Source organism: Pan troglodytes, chromosome 21 (assembly GCF_028858775.2).
Source record: "Pan troglodytes isolate AG18354 chromosome 21, NHGRI_mPanTro3-v2.0_pri, whole genome shotgun sequence".
In the NCBI taxonomy this organism is placed as follows: Eukaryota; Metazoa; Chordata; class Mammalia; order Primates; family Hominidae; genus Pan; species Pan troglodytes.
This window is the reverse complement of record NC_072419.2, coordinates 20,087,693-20,107,899: the sequence shown is the minus strand read 5'-3', so window position 1 is coordinate 20,107,899 and position 20,207 is coordinate 20,087,693. Positions and strand designations below refer to the sequence as shown.

The window sequence follows — 20,207 nt, the reverse complement described above, 5'->3', positions numbered from 1 at the left end:
CTTCTGGCCAGGTGCGGTGGCTCATGCCTGTAATCCCAGCACTTTGGGAGGCCGAGGCGGGTGGATCACGAGGTCAGGAGATCGAGACCATCCTGGCTAACACGGTGAAAACCCTGTCTCTACTAAAAATACAAAAAATTAGCTGGGCATGGTAGTGGGTGGCTGTAGTCCCACCTACTCAAGAGGCTGAGGCAGGAGAATGGCGTGAACCCAGGAGGCAGAGCTTGCAGTGAGCCGAGATCACACCACTGCACTCCAGCCTGCGCAACACAGCAAGACTCCATCTCAAAAAAAAAAAAAACCCCACGAAAGACTATACCTTCTTTATTGAATTGTTGTGGCAACCTTGTTGAATTGATTATAAGGGTGTATTATTTCTGGATTCTCATTTCTATTATATCAATTTATATATCTATCCTTAGCTATATGTCTATATTACACTGTCTTGATTACTGTAGTTTTGTAGTAAGTATGAGTCCTTCAGTTCTGTTCTTTTCAAGATTGTTTTGGTTATTCTGCGTCTCTTGCATTTCCGTATGAATTTTAGGATCAGCCTGTCAGTTTCTGCCAAAAAAAGTAGCTAGGATTTGATAAAGGATTATTTTGAATTAGATTGATTTGGGGAGTATTGCCATTGTAACAACATTAAGCCTTCTGGTCCACGTACATAGAATGTTTTCCACCTATTTAGGTATTGAATTAAAAATTTTTTCAATGTGTTTTACGGTTTTTAGCATACAAGTCTTATACTTCTTTTAAAAATGTATTTCTGTTTTTTTGTTTTTGATGTTATTGTGAGATTTTCTTGATTTCATTTTTAGATTATCGCTAATATATAAAAATCCAATTGATTTTTGCACATTAATCTCATATCCTGCAACCTTCCTAAACTTATTAATTCTAATTTTTTTAGTGGATTCTTTAGGATTTTCTACATACAGCGTCATGTTATCTTGAAACAGACAATTTTACTTCTTCTTTTCCAATCTAGACCTACCTACCTACCTTCCTTCCTTCCTTCCTTTTCTTTCTCTTCCTTCCTTCCTTCCTTCCTTCCTTCCTTCCTTTCTTTCTTTCTCCTTTTTGTCTAATTGTCTGGTTAGATTGTACAGTATATTGGTGAATAGGTACTGAGAGTGGATATCCTTGTCTTGTTTCTGATCTTAGGGGAAGGCATCCAGTCTTTCACCATTAATTATAATGTTAACTCTGGACTTTTTTTTTTGGCGTAATTATGGTTTGCTGGAGCCTCAATCTCCTAGGCTTCAGTGATCTCCAACCTCAGCCTCCCGAGAAGCTGGCACCACAGATGCATACCACCACACCTGGCTAAGTTTTAAATTTTTTTGTATAGATGGTGTCTCACTGTGTTGCCCAGAGTGGTCTTGAACAGCTAGGCTCAAGTGATCCTCCCACCTCGGCCTCCCTAAGTGTTGGGATTACAGGTGTGAGCCACTGTGCCTGGCCTGGCCTTTTCATTGATCCCCTTTGTCAAGTTAAGAAGTTCCCTTATCTAGTTTTCTGTTTTTCTCATGAAAGGGTGTTGGATTTTGTCAGATGCCTTTTTTCTGTGTTTTTTTTTTGATACAATCATGTTTTTTCCCCTGTATTTTATTAAAACAGGGTATTACATTGATTTTCAGATATTAAACCAATCTTACTTTCCTCTTGTTTGTGATATACAGTCCCTTTTATATTTTGCTGGATTTGTTTTGCTGCTATTTCTTTGATGATTTTTTTGGTCAATATTTACAAAGTATATTGATCTGTACTTTGCTGCTGATATCTTTGTCATGTTTTAACATCAGGGTGGTATTGGCATCATACTATGTGTTGGAAAGTATTCTCTCACCTTCTAGCTTTTAGAAAATTTCATGAAGGATTGACATTAATACTTTTTTAAAGACTAATGATATTTTAATTTTTGTTTTTGTCTTTTAGGATTCTCCTTTTACAAATGCAGGAATGGGATCTAATCTAAATCTGTTAGGTGAAATTGAGTGTGATGCCAGCATAATGGATGGAAAATCCTTAAATTTTGGAGCAGTTGGAGCACTGAGTGGTATGTGGGCATTATGACCTACTATCTTTGGAAAATCATGCACGTGACCATTTCATGCCTTCTAAAGATGATTACAGTCTTTTTCACCATTTCTGCTTGGAATAGTGTTTAAAACAGATGTTGTTCTTTTATTGAATTTAAAACATACAGTCTTAGTTATAAGTAGTTTTTGGTTTGAATTTGATCATTCTCCTGTATCCCTTGAAGAGATTAAAGACATTTAAGACATGATTTAGAATATTAATTTTACAATTTGAAATACACACTATATTTTTTGTTGTAAAAAATTTCAGGTAATATAAATAAAATTTACCTTTGATCCTCCAAAAGATCTTTTCTTTCTCATTTCCTTTCCCCGTGGGGTTTAACCAGTAAAAATCCAGTGCTTTTATCTATATTTTTATGTAACAGAAACACAGTTTTATTTTGTGCCTGTATTTGTTTTCTTAAAAAATAAATGTGTTAATTATTATAAACTTTTTAGATTTAAATATAATCTTTTGGAGATTTTTTCCACATCAGTACATAAAAGATATGTCTCATGTTTTATAATTCATTTATTAAAGCAAAATATACATGAAGTATGTATTTTATGTGTACAGCTTCATGAATTTTTTGATGTAGACACCATATAAGCCACCACCTAGATCAAGACATTAAACATTTCCATGTCAAAAGGTAGAACATTTTCATAATCCTGGAAGGAACCCTTATGCTTCTCCTTGGTCCATACTTCTTGTGCTCTCTTCCCTCATGCTAACTTTGGGTACCATAGATTAATTTGCCTGTTCCTAAAATTTACATGAGTGGGATCAGACACTTCTGTGTCTGTTTTCTTTTGCTTAATGTTATGCCTGTGAGATGGATCCATGTTTTGTGTCAGTAGTATTTTATTTCTTACCACTTAGTAGTATTTCATTGAATGGATATACCATAACTTCTGTATTTACTCTCCTCTTAATGGGCGTATGAAATTTCTAGCTTTTTACTTTTTTGAGTAAAGCTTCAGTGAATATTATTTTACATGTCTTTTGGTAGACATATGTACTTCTGTTTTTTTTTTTTTGAGATGGAGTCTCATTCTGTTACCCAGCCTGGAGTGCAGTGGTGCGATCTCGGCTCACTGCAACCTCTGCCTCCTGGGTTCAATTGATTCTTCTGCCTCAGCCTCCCAAGTAGCTGGGATTACAGGCACCCACCACAGTGCCTGGCTAATTTTTGCATTTTTAGTAGAAACAGGGTTTCACCATGTTGGCCAGGCTGGTCTTGAACTCCTGACCTCAAGTGATCTGCTGGCTTCAGCCTCCCAAAGTGCTGAGATTATAGGCGTGAGCCACTGTGCCTGGCCATGTATGTACTTCTTTAGGTACATATGCATATATATTTTGTTTTAATAGATACTGCCGGTTTTCAAAAGTAATTGTTGCAATTTATACTCCTACTAGCAGTGTAGGAGCTTTTCAGTTACTCTGCATCCTTGCCAATTTTTGGTATTGTTAATTGTTTTTAAAATTCAGCCATTTTGATATGTGTGTAGTGGTATTATTGAGTGTCCCTAGTGACTTATGTGTGTAGTGGTATTCAATTTGAGTGTCCCTAGTGACTTATAAGAGCCTTTTCATATGCTTATTGACCATTTAGATAGCCTTGTTGAGAAGTGCATATTTGCATCTTTTGCAGATTTTTATTTGATTATATCTTTTATTGATTTGTTGGAGTATTTTAAATATTTTACATACAAATCCTTTGTAAGATACATGTATTATGGATATCTTCTCCCAGTCTATGGTTTGCCTTTGCAGTCTCTTAATGGTGTTTTTTGATGAATAGAAGTTTCTGATTTTAATGAAGTTTAAGTTAGCAACCTTTTCTTTTGTGATTAACTCTTTGTATTTTAAGTTTTTGCCTGTTCAAAGTTATGAAGATAATCTTCATTCTTTTCTTTCTGTAATTTTATTGTTTTTATCCTTCATGTTTAGCTTTCTTATCAAGCTCAGATTAATTTTTGTATATGTAACATAGGGGTCAACATTTATTTATTTTTTCCTCATATGGATATGCAAATGGTCCATTGCCCTCTATTGAAAGGAAGTCTTTTCCTCACAGAATTGTGTTGGGAAATTAGGTGACTGTGTGATAATTTGTTTCTGTACCCTGTTATGGCTGCTTTCAAAAATGAGTTGTGGACTTTTTTTTCTCCCATTCTTTGAAAAGGTTTGTATATGATTGGAATAATTACTTTTTAATTGTTTGAAGGAATTCATAAATTATTTCAAATTAATGGGGTTTTCTTTGTGGGAAGTTTTAAAAAGTAGGATTCAATATTTTTAACATTTATATGATTATATTTTATTTTTCATGTGCGTTTTTCTAGGAATTTGTCTATTTCATATGAGTTGTCAAATTTATTTGCCTGAAGACATTTTAGTTAGCTTTCTTTGTTGATTTCTAGTTTAATTCCACTGTGGCCAGAGAATATACTATGTATGATACCAATCCCTTGAAGCTTTTAGAGACTTGCTGTATGGCCCAGATTATGGTGTGTTTTGGTAAATTTCCACGTGAACTTCAAAAGAATATGTGTTCTGGAGTTGTTGAGTACAGTGCTCTGTGTGTGTCACTTAGGTCAATTTGGTTATTTATTTGTTCTGATCTTTTATACCCTTTCTTTTTAATTAGTTTTAATTTTCGTTTCTCTTATTATGCAGTTTTATTGGTATTTAATAAAATTTCGTGTGTTTGAAGGCCATTAGCATTTCTCTGTGTACTACCTGTTCATACCTCTTGTGTGGCTTGCGTTTTAACCCTGTTTATAATGTCCTTAATCATATTGGAATTAAACATTTTTGTTTGTCAAACTTACTACTTTCTCTTTTGTGGCTTTTGTATTTTGTATTTCTTAAAGTCTCTCATAATTTATAGGCACAATTTACTTGTATTTTCTTCTAACATATGTATAGTTTATTTTTTATTTACCTCTTGAATGCATTTTTTTCTGAAATGACTGCAAATTGTTCCTACATAGTTAATTGAATAACAATAAGTACAGTTTGTTAAATGACAGTAATACCGTAGGCATTGTTCTACAGTGGTTTACATATTTATTTATGTATTTATTTATTTATTTTTGAGATGGAGTCTCGCTCTGGGTGTTGGCCGAGGTTGGAGTGCAGTGGTGCGATCTTGGCTCACTGCAACCTCTGCCTCTTGGGTTCAAGTGATTCTCCTGCCTCAGCCTCCTGAGTAACTGGGATAACAGGTGTGTGCCACCACGCCTGGCTAATTTTTATATTTTTAGTAGAGACGGGTTTCACCATGCTGGCCAAGCTGGTCTTGAACTCCTAACCTCAGGTGATCCACCCACCAGCCTCCTAAAGTGCTGAGATTACAGGCGTGAGCCACCGCATCCAGCCCAGTGGTTTACATATTTTAAATCATTTAGTTCTCACAATACCCTTATGAGGCCTATGCTTTTATCCTATGTGATACCGTTATGAGGCCTATGCTTTTATCCTATGTAATACCATTTTGAGGTCTATGCTTTTAAATCATTTAATTCTCACAATACGCTCATGAGGTCTATGCTTTACAGATGAGGAAACTGAGACACAAGAGAGATTTAGTAGTTTGTCCAAGGACATTATATTAGTCTGGGTAAAACTAGAAGACAGAAACCATACCATAGTTTAAATAGAAGTTTAATATAAAGAGTTATTAAGCAGTGATTGAAGAGTAACTCTATAAACATGGGACGAGAACTCAAAAATGTATCCTAGGGCAGAGAGAGAATACTCAAAGAAGAACACGTTTGGAAGTACGTTTAGACTTCATTGAAGAAGGTGTGGCTATCATTCACTGTATGGCAGAGAAGTTGCTGGGTTACCCAGGCCAGAGCTGGTCTACAGTCATTGTGTGAGTAGGATCAATCCTGTGAGGCAGAGGCAAGCTCAGGCTGGTAGGTGGGCACACAGAGGTCAAGATGCTGTGAGAATTAAACCTCCCTTGGGCAGGATAAAGATTGGGCTTTGGCTCACTACGCAGGCACCCCGTGGAACACTTGCTATGTGTGCCTATGGGGCTGAGGAGTGGGTGTGGGTATCAATGACCTGAATTGGAGTATGGTCTCATTCTTTCTGGAGCTCTCAGCTATGCTGCTGTGGCACAAATCAGGAGCTGGAGAAAACGTGGTGTTCAAATGCTGGAGAAAGCTGCTCCCTGTGGGCACTTAGTACAGGAGAGTACCACATTGGTCAGAAGTGAAGCCTGGTGTGCAAGACAACACTTTGCTCCTACAGTGTTTCTTTAGTGTCCTCTACTGACAAAGCTTACCTATTGTGCTAGCTGGCAAAGGAAACGTACTTAGAGGGCCCATATCCATTTTCACACATCAGGCAATAAAGGGTGAATTTGTAGCTGAGAAGCAATAAACTGGTTAACTGGAACAGTTACAAAGTAGTCTGACTCCTAGGCTTTTACCTTTGTGTTCTTTCTCCCTCTTATATGTAGTTTATCCTTTTCCTACTGATTTGAAATATTAAATACCTAAATTCAAAAGTGTTTGTTTCTGAACTTTAGCTTTATTCTATTTCATTGACATTTGTTTATTTTGTACTCAAACCACTGTTTTTTAATTAGAATAGCTTCAAATAAAAAATGATATCTTGCAGGGTAAATAACTCTTCATTTTTCTTTTTCAAAGTTTTATTTTCCTGATTAAGAGTCAGCTTCTTATGTATCCTGGAAATCATTTTGAAGTTTTGATGGAGAATTGGATTTATAAGTTATAAATTGGATTTATAAGTTGTGTTATAAATGTATAAGTTGTAACTTATAACTTATAAATCCAATTTATAAGTTATAAGTTATAAATTTATAAGTTATAAATGTATAACATAAATTGTTAATTTATAAACAATATAAAGTTATAAATTGGATTTATAAGTTGGAGTAAAGATTTGGATTTATAAGTTAACTTGGAAAAGATGAATGTCTTTACAATATTGAATCATCACATCTAGAACTATATTGTTTTAAGAACTAGTAAAGGGATCTGATTTGGGCTTTTCTTTTTTTTTTTTTGTATTTCATACTTTTTTTGTGGAAGATTTGGTATTGAGCTACATTTCTACAATTGGTTTTTCTTGGAGTCTGTTGGCCTTAATTTAAAGTTTTGTAGTCTGTTTATATATCCCACTGATGATTTGTTTGTATTAATCATTTCCTGAAAGGCAGGCGTATATTAGTGATGAAGGGTATGGTCTCCGATATTGGCTGCCTCCGTGTTAAAACTCAGCGCTGTGATCATGGGCAGGCAATTTAACCCTCTGTATAAATGTTTTCTCATTAATCAGATAGGATTAATAAGTGTGGTCACATGACAGAATTGAAGGATCAGCTAACTCATCCGATAGATTTAAGAACTTGGCACTGGGCCTGGAGCACATTAGGAAATAGTTACTTTCATTGCCTTCCACCATCATCATCATTGTCGTCATCAGTGTCATTGTCTTTGTCATTGTCATCCTGACAGTGTTTATCACACTCAAAACTGTCCTGTCAGTTCTCCTGGATAAGCACTATCACCTCACTTGTACATACTGGTTAGCCTCTTGGAAAGAATCTGAATCACATTTTAGGTTACAATCTTTTACACAGTTGGCCTCTTCTCCCACCCTTACCCAATTTGAAGGACATTTCCCCGTTCTGTCTCTCTTGTAGGTGACATTTAAAATTTTTGGCTTATTTTTCCCCCATTAATTTTTCTCTCCAAGGTCAATTTGAAGCTGTTTATAATCATGTTTACTCTTTAAAAGGAATTTATGGTTTTGTGGCCACTAAATGCCTGGAGCATGTATATAGTTTTGATAGTAAGATAGTACCATATTTTCAGTTCATTTTAAAAACTCTATTCTGAAATCTATTAAAAAGGAACCTAATTTAAATATGTAGTATTTCAATTCAGCCTTTGCTTCTATAGCACGTGACAAAACATGAGAATATGTATTTTATATTCGTTCTTTTCTTCTAGGTTTTCATACATTTTTTGATTTAACTCTTATTGCTCATGGTTATTAAGGGTTTTCATTAGTATTATTTGATATATCGAAAAAGAATTTCCAAGATATATTCAAGTTGTTTTATTGAAACAACTGCAAAACTGAGTGGGAAACTGGAAGACATTTCTGACATCTTTTTTGCCAATTTTTTTTTTATAGGAATCAAGAACCCAGTCTCAGTTGCCAACAGACTCTTATGTGAAGGGCAGAAGGGCAAGCTCTCGGCTGGCAGAATTCCTCCCTGGTAACCACTTTGTTCTTCCTGACTTTCCCTGTCTTTAGTGCATTTTTATCCACAGAAGGCTGATGCTGTTGGTTACATACCAGGTAGCATGCCTTTGAGAAGAAGACAAACTTTGTTCCGTGATCTTGGAACATTTTGTACAGCTAATAAAGTTTTGGATAGAAAATAATATTATGGATTAAAGCAGAAAGGGGATCAGTGTTCAACTGGGCTCATTTTATTATGAAACTTAAAAAAAACTTACACATTGTAGTCCAGAGTCTAAAGTAATTTTTAATTTTGAGAAGTTCTTAGAATAAAAGTACATGGAATATAGTAAATAGCCCTTATAAACCTGTGATACAGCTCCAATTACCAGTGTTTTGTACTTCATCTGTTTCATGCATCTCAGTTTTTTTCCTATAGGGTTTTTTGTTTTTGTTTATTTTTATTTTGTTTTATTTTATTTTTGAGACAGGGTCTCACTCTGTCACCCAGGCTGGAGTGCAGTGGCACAGTCATGGCTCACTGCAGCCTTGACCTCCTGGGCTCAAGAGATCCTCCTGCCTCAGCCTCCTGAGTAGCTGGGACTACATGCATGTGCCACCGTTCCTGGACATTATTTTTATTTTTTGTAGAGATGGGGTCTTGTTATGCTGCCCAGGCTCATCTCAAACTCCTGGACTCAAGCAATCCTCCTGCCTTGGCCTCCCAGAGAGCTGGGATTAACAGGCATGAGCCGCTGTGCCTGGCCCCTATAGTATTTTAAAGCAAATCCCTGACATTGTAGTTTACCCTTAAATAGTTTTGTAAGTAATTCTGTGTTTGCACAACATAGCCACCGTACTGTTAGCATACCTAACAATATTAAAACTTTATGCTTTAATACCTTGTCACACTTAGTCTATGCTCAGCATGCCTGGTTGTGGAGGTTACATTAATGTTCTGTGTTCAAAGTTGTGGTGACAGTGCTGTAGGAATCACTTTGATTCTACTGTGTTTTGAAGTCACAGAAAATAAATTAATATAGTTTAGAAAAATCTTAAATCCTTTACCCAGATAGATTTCAGATTTTAATTATATATGTCCCAGTTTAATTATGGCACTAGAGAGTCAATTATGAAAAAAATCTCAAATATCAATTTTTAATATTATGTGTTTTTGATAAAGCAGTGGTAAGGGAAAGCAAATCTGATTTATTGAGATCCTTTCTAATATGTGTTGGATGGATTTCAGTAAGTTTCCTGATAACTCTGAAAGTGAGAAAAGCCGGGCGCGGTGGCTCACCCTTGTAACCCCAGCACTTTGGGAGGCTGAGGCGGGCAGATCACGAGATCAGGAGATGGAGACCATGGTGAAACCCCGTCTCTACTAAAAGTACAAAAAATTAGCCGGGCATGGTGGCGGGCACCTGTAGTCCCAGCTAGAGGTTGAGGCAGGAGAATGGTGTGAACCCAGGAGGCGGAGCTTGCAGTGAGCTGAGATCGCGCCACTTCACTCTAGCCTGGGCAACAGAGCGAGACTCCGTCTCAAAAAAAAAAAAAAAAATCTTACATGTGCTTCTCTAATGATTTATATTAAACCCATGCTATTTTGTTTAACTGGTATGAGATTACCAATCCATAATTTACTAAGTGTTTGTTCAGTAGGCGCATGCGGAGTCCTTCTAGCCGTACCTTTTTAGGGGAGTAATAAGTGCAAAGAGATTGTCTCTGGATTTATATTCTCTGTAATGTGCATTTAAACATGACTGTGTTCTTTCACCCAATATTTCCTATTGTGTGTAAAACCTAATTAACATGAACTAAACAATTTAGAAGATATGTACCCAGTAGGGAGAAAAAGATGTAGTTGTTTGGTTGGCAAGAAAAATAGCATAAACCATGTAAAAAGTATTTTGAAGTTCACCTATGAATCTACCATAATCCCATTGCCCCCACTCCTCATGGCGTTTACCAAGCAGATTCTCAAATTTATGTGGAGGAACAAGTGTACAAGAATAGTCAAGACAGTTGTAAAACAGATGAAAGAGTTGGATGTACTTAATGGATAGCATGATACTGTTATATAATACTATAGTAATTAACACAGGTTGATGTAGATATGGATAAAAAGATCAGTAAGAACTGCAAGTCTAGAAGCTGACTCAGTGCATGAGGGAATTTGGTCTATGATAACAGTGTCATCTCAAATCACTGTGGGGAAAAAGAATGATGTATTAAATAAATTGTGTTGGGGCAATTGACTACCTAGTGCAAAAACATTAAATTCCGATGTCACATCACTAAGAAAAAGCCCAAACCCAAAAGTAAAAAAGTGTAGTATAAAAATATTAGGAAAAAATATGGGAGAGTATTCTTATGACTATGAGGCAGCAAAAAATTTATTAAGATAAAAAATAAAGCTAAGTATTGAAACATATGACAAGTGAAGATGTATACCTATTATACAAGTGAAGATACTATGATCAGAATTAAAAGACAGTATGTCCTTTGGAACTGAGAAAAATTATTTGCAGGATATGTAGCAAACAAAAGATTATCCAGAGTATTTATGAACTATAAAATATCAATAAGAAAAAGACAACCCAAATTTTAAAAATCAGTAAAGGATACAAATAGGCAATTTATGGGAAAGAAAATATTAATGAGATATAAATACATTAAAAGGTGCCCAATAATATTAATCAAGGAATTGTTAGTAAAAAAAAAAGATGATATTTTCACCATTTTCAAGTAGCAAAATTAACAAAAACCAACAATGTGCAGTATTATTCAGGGTGCAGAAAAATAGATTCTTCTGCTGTTGATGGGAACATAAACAGCCAGTTGAGAGACATTTTGGTATTATTTATTAAGTACAAATTGAAAATGGACACTGTATGCTCCAGCATTTCTATCCTGAGACAAAATGCCTTCATGAGAAGGCTTGTACAGCACATGAAGGCTATAGCATTGTTGCTTGTAGAATATAAAAATGTAAGCTACCTAAATATCCATCAATGGCTAAATAAACTGTTTTCTAGTTATATTATTAGATACCCTGTGGCATTAGAAAAAAGGAGAGAAACATTTGTGTATAGTAACATGGCTTAGTGTTAGAATTAATTTACTTGGGCTGCCTTAACAAAATACCTTAGATTCAGTGGCTCAAACAGTAGAAAAGTATTTCTCACAGTTCTGGAAGTTAAGCGGTCCAAGATCTAGGTTCCCGCCTGTTTGGTTTCTGGTGAGCGCTCCTTTTCTGGCTTGCCTTCTCACTGTGTCCTTACACTAGAGATAGGGGTGTAGGGAAGGGGTTGTTGAGAGAGAGAAAAATTTCTTTCTTATAAAGACACTAATAACATCATGAGGGCCCTACCCTCATTTTATCCAACTCTGATTATTTCCCAAAGGCCCCATCTCCAAATATTATCACACTGAGGGCTAGGGTTTCAACAAATGAAGTTTTGGGTGGACACAATTCAGTGCACAGAAATAGATCTCACATTGTAGGGTAAAAAAATCAAGTTGCTGATGATGTGTTCATTTTAACTTCTGTTTTCTTAAAAAGATTACAAAACAATGTGATGCATACCTGTTTTCTGCCATCTAGGATAGGAAATAAAACACCACCAAAAGATTTGGAGCTGCCTAGACTAAACTCTGCCAATTTACATTTCTACCTACAATGTCTTATGATCATTCAACGAAACACTTACCAGGAGTAATATAACATTTAAAAAATCTTTCCAAAGTTAGAAGAGATTTAACATGTACTCCTTGTTCCTTTTACTGTCCCCCATGCTCACCGTGACCCCCATCTCTGCCCTACCCCTAGGTAACAATAACCCTGATTTTCTCATTGCCACGTATTCTTTCATATTATTACAGCATATACAATACTCTAATTTTCTTTGGCTACATAAATATGTGCATAGATGTACAAAAATGACTTGTAAAGTAGGTTACTAAACCCACTGTGATTACCTCAGGGGAAGAGGGAGTAAGATGAGGCAATTGTCAAAGGGGACGTATGCAATATTTTAATATTTTGCAAAGAGAAAACATATGGGAGAAAGTGATGGCTGCCTCTTTATTAAAATTATATAATAATGCTACACTTGTCTGGAACTAGCTGGTTTTCTCACAAACATAGTTTTCAACTTTATGTTTGAGTGTTCTGATATTATAGGTATTTAACATTTTCATATGAATTTTAGAATTTGTTTTTCCATTTCTGTAAATAGCCTGCCAGAATTTTGATTGTGATTCTAATATATGCATTTATTAAGATTTTTAAACTCTCTCAACTGTTTTATAGTTTCCAGTGTATAGATCTTGCACAGCTTTTATTATATTTATACCTGGTACTTCATTTTTTTTTGATGCTGTGGTAAATAGAAATTAAGCATGTTAATTTCCAACTGTTCATTGTCAGTATATAGAAAGGTGATTGATTTTAACATATTGACATTCTATCATGGGAATTTGGTAAATCCATTTGTTTTAGTCCCATTTTTATAGATTCCATAAGACTGACTTTCTTTCTTTCTTTCTTTCTCTTTTCTTTCTTTCTCTCTCTCTCTCTCTCCTTCCCTTCCTTTCTCTTCTCTTCTCTTCCCTTCCCTTCCTTTCTCTTCTCTTCTCTTCCCTTCCCTCTGCTCCCCTCCCCTCCCCTCCCCTCCCCTCTTCTGTCTCGGAATCTTGCTCTGTTGCCCAGGCTGGAGTGCAATGGCATGATCTCGGCTCGCTGCAGTCTCTGCTTCGTAGGTTCAAGCGATTCTCCTGCCTCAGCCTCCTGAGTAGCTAGGATTACAGGCATGCACCACCATGCCCTGCTAATTTTTGTATTTTTAGTAGAGGAGGGGTTGGCCAGGCTGATCTCGAACACCTGACCACAGGTGATCTGCCCACCTCAGCCTCCCACAGTGCTGGGATTACAGATGTGAGCCACCGTGCCCAGCTAAGATTTTTTACATAAATATTATGTCTCCTGGGAATGAATATAGTTTTATTTCTATTTCTAACCTGGATTCTTTTAACTAATTTTTTTCATGCTTTATTGCATTGTCTGGAACCTCCAATGCGGTATATGGCAGAGAAGTGTGAGAGTGGACATCATTCCCTTCTTTGTGATATTAAGGAAGAAGCATTTGGTCTTTCACCATTAAGTAAGATGATTGCTGTAGGTTAATCACAGATGCTCTTGATCATATTGAGAAAGTTCCTTTCTTTTCCTAATGTATTACCTCATTTTTATACTGCTATGAACTAATACCCAGGACTGGGTAATTTATTAAAAAAAGAGGTTTAATGGACTCACAGTTCGACATGGCTGGCGAAGCCTCACAATCATGGCAAAAGGTGAAGGAGGAGCAAAAGTACCTCTTACATTACATGATGGCAGGCAAGAGAACGTGTGCAGAGGAACTACCCTTTATAAAACTGTCAAAGCTCATGAGATTTACTCACAAGAACAGCACGGGAAAAACCTGCTCCCATGATTCAGTTATATCCCACTGGGTCCCTCCCATGACACATGGGTATTATGGGAGCTACAATTCAATATGAGATTTGGGTGGGGACACAGCCAAACCATATCACTTAGTGTGCTGGGAACTTTAGTAGGAATAGGTATTGTACTTTGTCAAATGCTTTGCTGCATCTATTGAGATGATCTTATAATTTAAAAAATTTAGTTAGCTAATTTAGTGATTCTTTGATTTTTGACTGATAAAGCAGCACTTGCATTCCTGGGATAAATTCTACTTGGTCATAATATATTATCCTTTTTATATATTGTTGGCTTCAGTTTGCTAATATTTGGTAAAGAATTTTTACATATATGTTTATGAGTGATACTGGTTTATAGTTTTCTTGTAATAACTTTGGTTTGGGTTCCTTTTGCTTTTTGGATGTGTGGGGATATATATTTCATCAACTTTGGGAAAAAAATTCCTCGTTATCTTTTCAGATATTTTTTTCTGAATCCCTGTCTCTTCTATTCAGAATTCTGATTACATGTAATTTCAGCCTCTTGTAGTAGTTTACAGATCACTCATGATTTATTTACTTTTTTCATTGTTTTTTCTCTCTTTGTTTCATTTTGAATAGTTTCTATTGCTGTCTTCAAGTTTACTAATTAATTTTCTGTCTAATCACTTAATGTCTAATTACCTGCTAATCCCATTCAGCTTGTGTTTTATTTCTTTATTTATTGTTATTTTTATCTCTACAAGTTTGATTTGCATCTTTAAAAAAATGTCTTCCATGTATCTACTTAACATGGTTAAACTTTCCTCTAGCTTTGTGAACATATGAATAGTGTTATAACAACTATTTAAATATCTTTGTTTGCTAATTCTGTTATCTTTGTTATTTATGGATTGTTTTCAATTGAATGATTTTTCACCTCATAATAGGTTACCTTTCTTCCTATTTTGCATACTTGGTAATTTTTATTGGGTTTCAGACATTGTGAGTTTTTCCTTTTTGGGTGCTGTGTATTTTTGTATTTTAAAAACTAGTCTTACATTTTATTCTAGGATGTGGCTAAGTTACTTAAAAACAGCTTGAGCCTTTCAGGTCTCGCTTTAAACTTACATGAGACGAAAAGCATTTGGCCTTGAGCTAATTTTGCCTTGCTATTGAGGTAGAATCTTTCAAAGTATTATAACAGATGCACCTAGAATGAGGCCTTTACTTTGGCTGGTGGGAGCAGGAGCTGTTGTTCCTGGCTGTCTGAACTTGGGGACTTTGTTTCTTTTTTTTTTTTTAAAAACTTTCATTTCATTTGTTCCAGTGCTTTGGGTAATTTCTTCTTACACATTCACTGATCTCTACTTAGCCGAAGCTTAGAGGGATACTCTCTGCAGATCTCTAGCGTACTCTCTATATGCAGCTTTCTCCTCTCTGGTATTGTGAACTCTGGCTACATGGCCTCTCTGGATGCCCGACTATGTCACTTCAACTCAGAGATACCGCTGGAGCTGCTGTGCTGTGGTTTAGAAACTCTCTAGGCAGTAATGAAGGTGAACTCTATGATTGCAGTAAGGCAGTCACAAGGTTTACCTTGTTTTCCTTTCTCTCAAGGATTACTGTCCTATGTTGCCTAATGTCTTACGTCTGAAAACTGTTATTTTCTATATTTTGTCTTTTGTTTTTTTCACCACTTCAAATAAGAGGGTAACTTTGTTCCCTGTTACTCCATCTTGTCCAGAAGTGAAAAATCTCTCACATACCTGGAAGTTCACTTTCTAGATTATAATAGAAATTAGATGACTAGAAATATTTGGATCACATGTAAATAAGCTCAAAGTAAAAACATGATAAATTTGGTTATGTTGATTTAGGGTACTCAGGGAATTTTTTAAAACTATATTACATTTAGACAGTGAACTCTAGAGAGTTTCTACTATAACAAAACACCTTAATATCATAAACTAGTTAGCTTATAAACAATACAAGTTTCTCACAGTCCTGAAGGCTGGGGAGTTCAAGATCAAGGAGCTAGGGGATTCAGTGTCCCATTAAAGGGGGCATTCAAGAGGGCTAATCCCATTCAAGAGGGCTTCACCCTCATGACCTAATCACCTCCCAAAAGGCCCCACCTCCTAATGCCATCCCAATACCTTGGGGGTGAGGTTTCAAACTATGAATTTTGGGGGAACACAGTTGTATATGTTAGAACATTTCAATAATAAAAAAATTAAAACAGTCCAAAAGAGAACAGTTATAATTTGGTTGTTATATGTTATTTCCAAATATAGCAAGTTTTTCTTTATTTGCATTTTATGTGTTGATAAGCTTTAAATAATCAATAACCGAAGTTATCTTTCTTCAGTTTTTTGTATTTATGAAGAGTAAAGAAGTCATAGATAAAATGGAAATCAGTTCTTGAGTCCAGAGAATTAGTTATGTTCTCCCATATCTTTCTCTTTGAAAACAATGTATTTTGATTACTGGGGTTCCTGAAGATCCTTGAGCGCTTTCTGAACCACTAAATTACACATTTTAGACTGATTATAGTCATGATTCTTTGAAAATGGGAGGTTCCCATCCATGAGAACATCCATGAGATTGTAATTCACATGAGTACATCCATGAGATTGTAATTCCTATCACCGTATTTGCCCAGATAGTCCGTTTCAGGGTGTTTTCTCTGTCAGCACTTGCAGCTCAGTTCTTGAGAGTTTTTTTTTTTTTTTTTTTTTTTTTTTTGAGATGGAGTCTCACTCTGTCACCTAGACTGGAGTGCAGTGGCACGATCTTGGCTCACTGCATCCTCCACCTCCCGAGTTCAAGCGGTTCTCCTGCCTCAGCCTCCCGAGTAGCTGGGATTACAGGTGCGTGCCATCACACCCGGCATATTTTTTTATAGTTTTGGTAAAGACAGGGTTTCACCATGTTGGCCAGGCTGGTCTCAAACTCCTGACCTCAAGTGATCCACTTGCCTCGGCCTCCCAAAGTGTTGGGATTGCAGGTGTGAGCCACTGCGTCCAGCTGAGAGTTTTAATTACCTCACCTCCGTGGTGGTTTCAGTAGAGTGTTGCTTTTTGTTTTGTAACCATTTAGATCTGCTTTAATGTAAACGAAGATGGGTATAACACAAGGAAAATGCTGTCCTTTAATCTAGAGAAGTTTGACACTCTATTGTTTAATATCTTGACAATTTTTATTTAATGTTTAGTATGCTTTAGGCACTGTTCTAAATGCTTGAGATATGTTGATGAAGAAACGAAGATCTCCACCCTTATGAAGCTCGAAGCTTTTAAGGAATTTATACAGAAATAAACTAACAGATACAATGTGTAAATTATCAATTATGTAATATGTTAGAAGGTGGAAGAAGGTAAAAGGAGCAGGATAAGGAGATTGTGAGTACTGGGTAGAGGAGTGCAGGGTAGTGGGATGCATTTTTAAGGAAGCCTCATGAAGGAGGGATATTTGAGCATGTGAAGGAATTTCCCATTTGGGAAATAGGGAAAGAGCCAGACAGAGGGAACATTCAGGGTGAAGACCCTGAGGCTGGAGCCTCCTTGGTATGTTTGTGGCTTTACACGACATTGAGTAGAGTACACAAGGAGGTAAGAGGAATAAGAGATGAACTGGGGAGTGGTAAGGATCAGATTCCATGGGAGCTTGTAGATTTTTAAAAAGACCCTAGTTTTTACACTGGTCCTCACAAGAGGTTTTACAGGATTTTGAAAGAGGAGTGCCATTACCTGACTTGTATTTTACAAGGATTTTAGTGGCTGGTGTATTGAGAATTGACTGAGGTCAGGGAATACAGGGCAAGGCAAGCATAAAAATAGTGGGGCCACTGCAGCATTGTAGGTATCAGATGATGGTGGCTCAGACCAAGGTGGTAGCAGTGGAGGTGGTGAGAAGTGGTCAGATTCCAGATATGTTATAAAGGTAGAGTCAATGGGACTTTGAAGTAGATTGGCGTGAACCTTTTCTAAAAGTTTCCTCCTCGGAGAATCAGAAGAATGCTTGAGAGAAATTTGAATCGGTGCTGCATTCAATGTTTAGAAATGTGATTTTTTTGACATGTCAGTATAGTTTTTAGTAAAAGCTTCTGCTAAAATGATTTCAAAAGCAATTATATGATATTTTGTGTGATGATGACCTACTATACAATACTTTTTTATGTTAAGGAAAGGGTAGATAGTTAGTATCCTTATCCATAAGATGACATCCAACTATTTGCCTTCCTATGAATATTTTACAGTGCCCGAAGTATTTAAAAACTTAAAGAGTTGACAATAGCAAATTGATTTTACTTAGAATCAAACCTTCGAATGATTAAAAAATATATAAAATAAAGCTAAGAATATTTTGTAAAATGCCCCTCACTGATTCCAGATACTGGAATTGAACCCAAAGTGACCAATGAGAGTGCTGAGAATATTAGATTAACTCCAAACTTTTGTCTTGATCATGTAGTTTACTACTTCAGCTTCTCTTTTACATCTTCTCATGAACAGAATTATTTCTTTTATCAGTTTTTTTTCCCTAGAAGAAGGAAATGCTAAAAATGCCATCAGGACAGTTCAAATTTGCATCCAAGCTCCTATTTCAGTCATCTTAACATTTGAAGTTTATGTGACGGCTTTTCTTTGGAGTGGATTTCATTTCGTACAAGAATAGGAAAAACTGTTTTCTATTCTTAGAATCCTTTAGAATTTTTTTTTTAAAGTAGAATTTTGAAGAGGTAAAGTTGTTTATTCTCATTGGCCTTCTCTCCTCTCTATTTAAAATAGTCCCTCCATCCCCATCTTTATGTATATTAGAAAGCAGTTATTGAGATTAACCATTTGGTTTCCCATTGGAACCATTTGGATATGTTTCTGAGGGTCTACTTAGATTTTGTTTTGCCAGTCTGTCACTGGTCTTATTAGCAGTCAAATCTTAAGACTTCAATATGTATTACTTCGAGTTTTTAATGTTGGAATGATTAAAATAACAGAAACAAAAAAATAGGGAGTGGAAAACTAGCAAGTAGGCACAAGTTCAAGGAATCCATTACTAGCTGGCTGAGATCTTTAAGAAGTTGGCTATGGAAGAAGATGGAGTGATTAATTATTATGGTAACTGCTTGCTATTACTATTTGCTTAGTCAAATTACTTAGGGAATGGGGTAATTATCCTACATGCTATTTGAAATCTTTGAAAACAAGTCTTTTATATTTAGCTAGCAATATCCTTTTATCCACTTTGTTATATTAAAACTTGCTATTTAGGACTTAAAAGTTACTTTTGGGACATACCATAGTACTTACCACAGTAAAAGTGATTCTGAAGGTTATGTATGTATTTTCGTTGCATCAAGGCTTAGTAATGTAAGCATATATATTTGGGCATCTCCAGATGTACCCACTAATTTTGGATGGATCCAGGTATTCTGCTAGGTAATAATGCCAAATCTGAAGGCATTCACTTAATTGTAAACTGTTAATTTGAGTAACCAATCTTGTGACATTAACTGAGAACCCTGTTGGTCCAAGATAAATCTTAATGTTTTCTACTGAGAAGTCAACCATTTTTACATCTTATTATGTTGAGTTTGCCAATTTTTACTAGTTAGTTATTGCAAATGGTATTGTAACATTCCAATTGTAAAATTTCTAATTTGGAGAAAAATTTTCAGGAATTTTTTAGCATGCAGTCATCTTATTACTTTGAGGTAAATCTGGAATTATGTCCATATGCAAGACTTTTTCTCAACTGCCTCACCATATTACCTATATTTATTGAATATGTAGGAGAAGATGACACTGTGAATTTTAAAAATAATTTTTCTGTTGTTAGCTTTTTAGTTGGAGAAGGAGCCTACAGATGGGCAGTAGATCATGGAATACCCTCTTGCCCTCCTAACATCATGACCACAAGTGAGTAAAAACTTAAAAAAAATTAAGCTATATGAGCATATATACCTAAAGTATAATATTGCTTCTGTTATGACCCATGTAGTACAGATATTTATGGAAGAATACTTATATGTTGAAAGATTTGTAGTTAAAAGATACGTAGAAAGTTATTTCATTTTAAACCACCTTTGTATTCCTGAGGTCTTCTCACTGCTTCCTTATGCTTTTATAAAAGTATTACTAAAAGATCCCTTTTAGAGATTACTTAAAATAATTACTACTAATAAAACATTAATACCACCCTTCAATGAGAGAGAGAGATGGAGAGAGAGAGAGAGAAGAAAATATAGGTCAATATTTAACAGTCCTTGAGCTGAGGGAAGGACTTTTTAGATACAAATGCAAGGGAAGGAAAAACAAAGGTGTGACTACATAAGAGTTAAACTGAAAAACAGTTATCACAAATATGACAAAGGGATAAATATCCTTAATCTATGAAGAAATTTACCAAAT

General features: G+C 35.7%; 1 protein-coding gene across 12 annotated transcripts in view; it reads left to right on the top strand.

Annotated features, from left to right (window-relative positions):
- The window catches only part of TASP1 (taspase 1), a 454,798-nt gene that overhangs the window by 49,707 nt on the left and 384,884 nt on the right, over positions 1 to 20,207 (top strand). For 9 of the 12 annotated variants that reach the window (XR_010154230.1, XR_008541205.2, XR_676151.5 and 6 more), the window contains 3 exons: positions 1,942 to 2,062; positions 8,278 to 8,362; positions 19,636 to 19,715. The exons of 1 other annotated variant lie outside the window; for it this stretch is intronic. Coding sequence is in view for 7 of the 11 variants with exons in the window: in XM_001135721.6 (XP_001135721.1) it covers positions 1,942 to 2,062; positions 8,278 to 8,362; positions 19,636 to 19,715 (286 nt within the window). In the remaining 4 variants the exon portion in view is untranslated. The remainder of the gene's footprint in view (positions 1 to 1,941; positions 2,063 to 8,277; positions 8,363 to 19,635; positions 19,716 to 20,207) is intronic. 2 more of the 12 variants (XM_054674398.2, XM_063802968.1) reach the window with 1 other exon arrangement.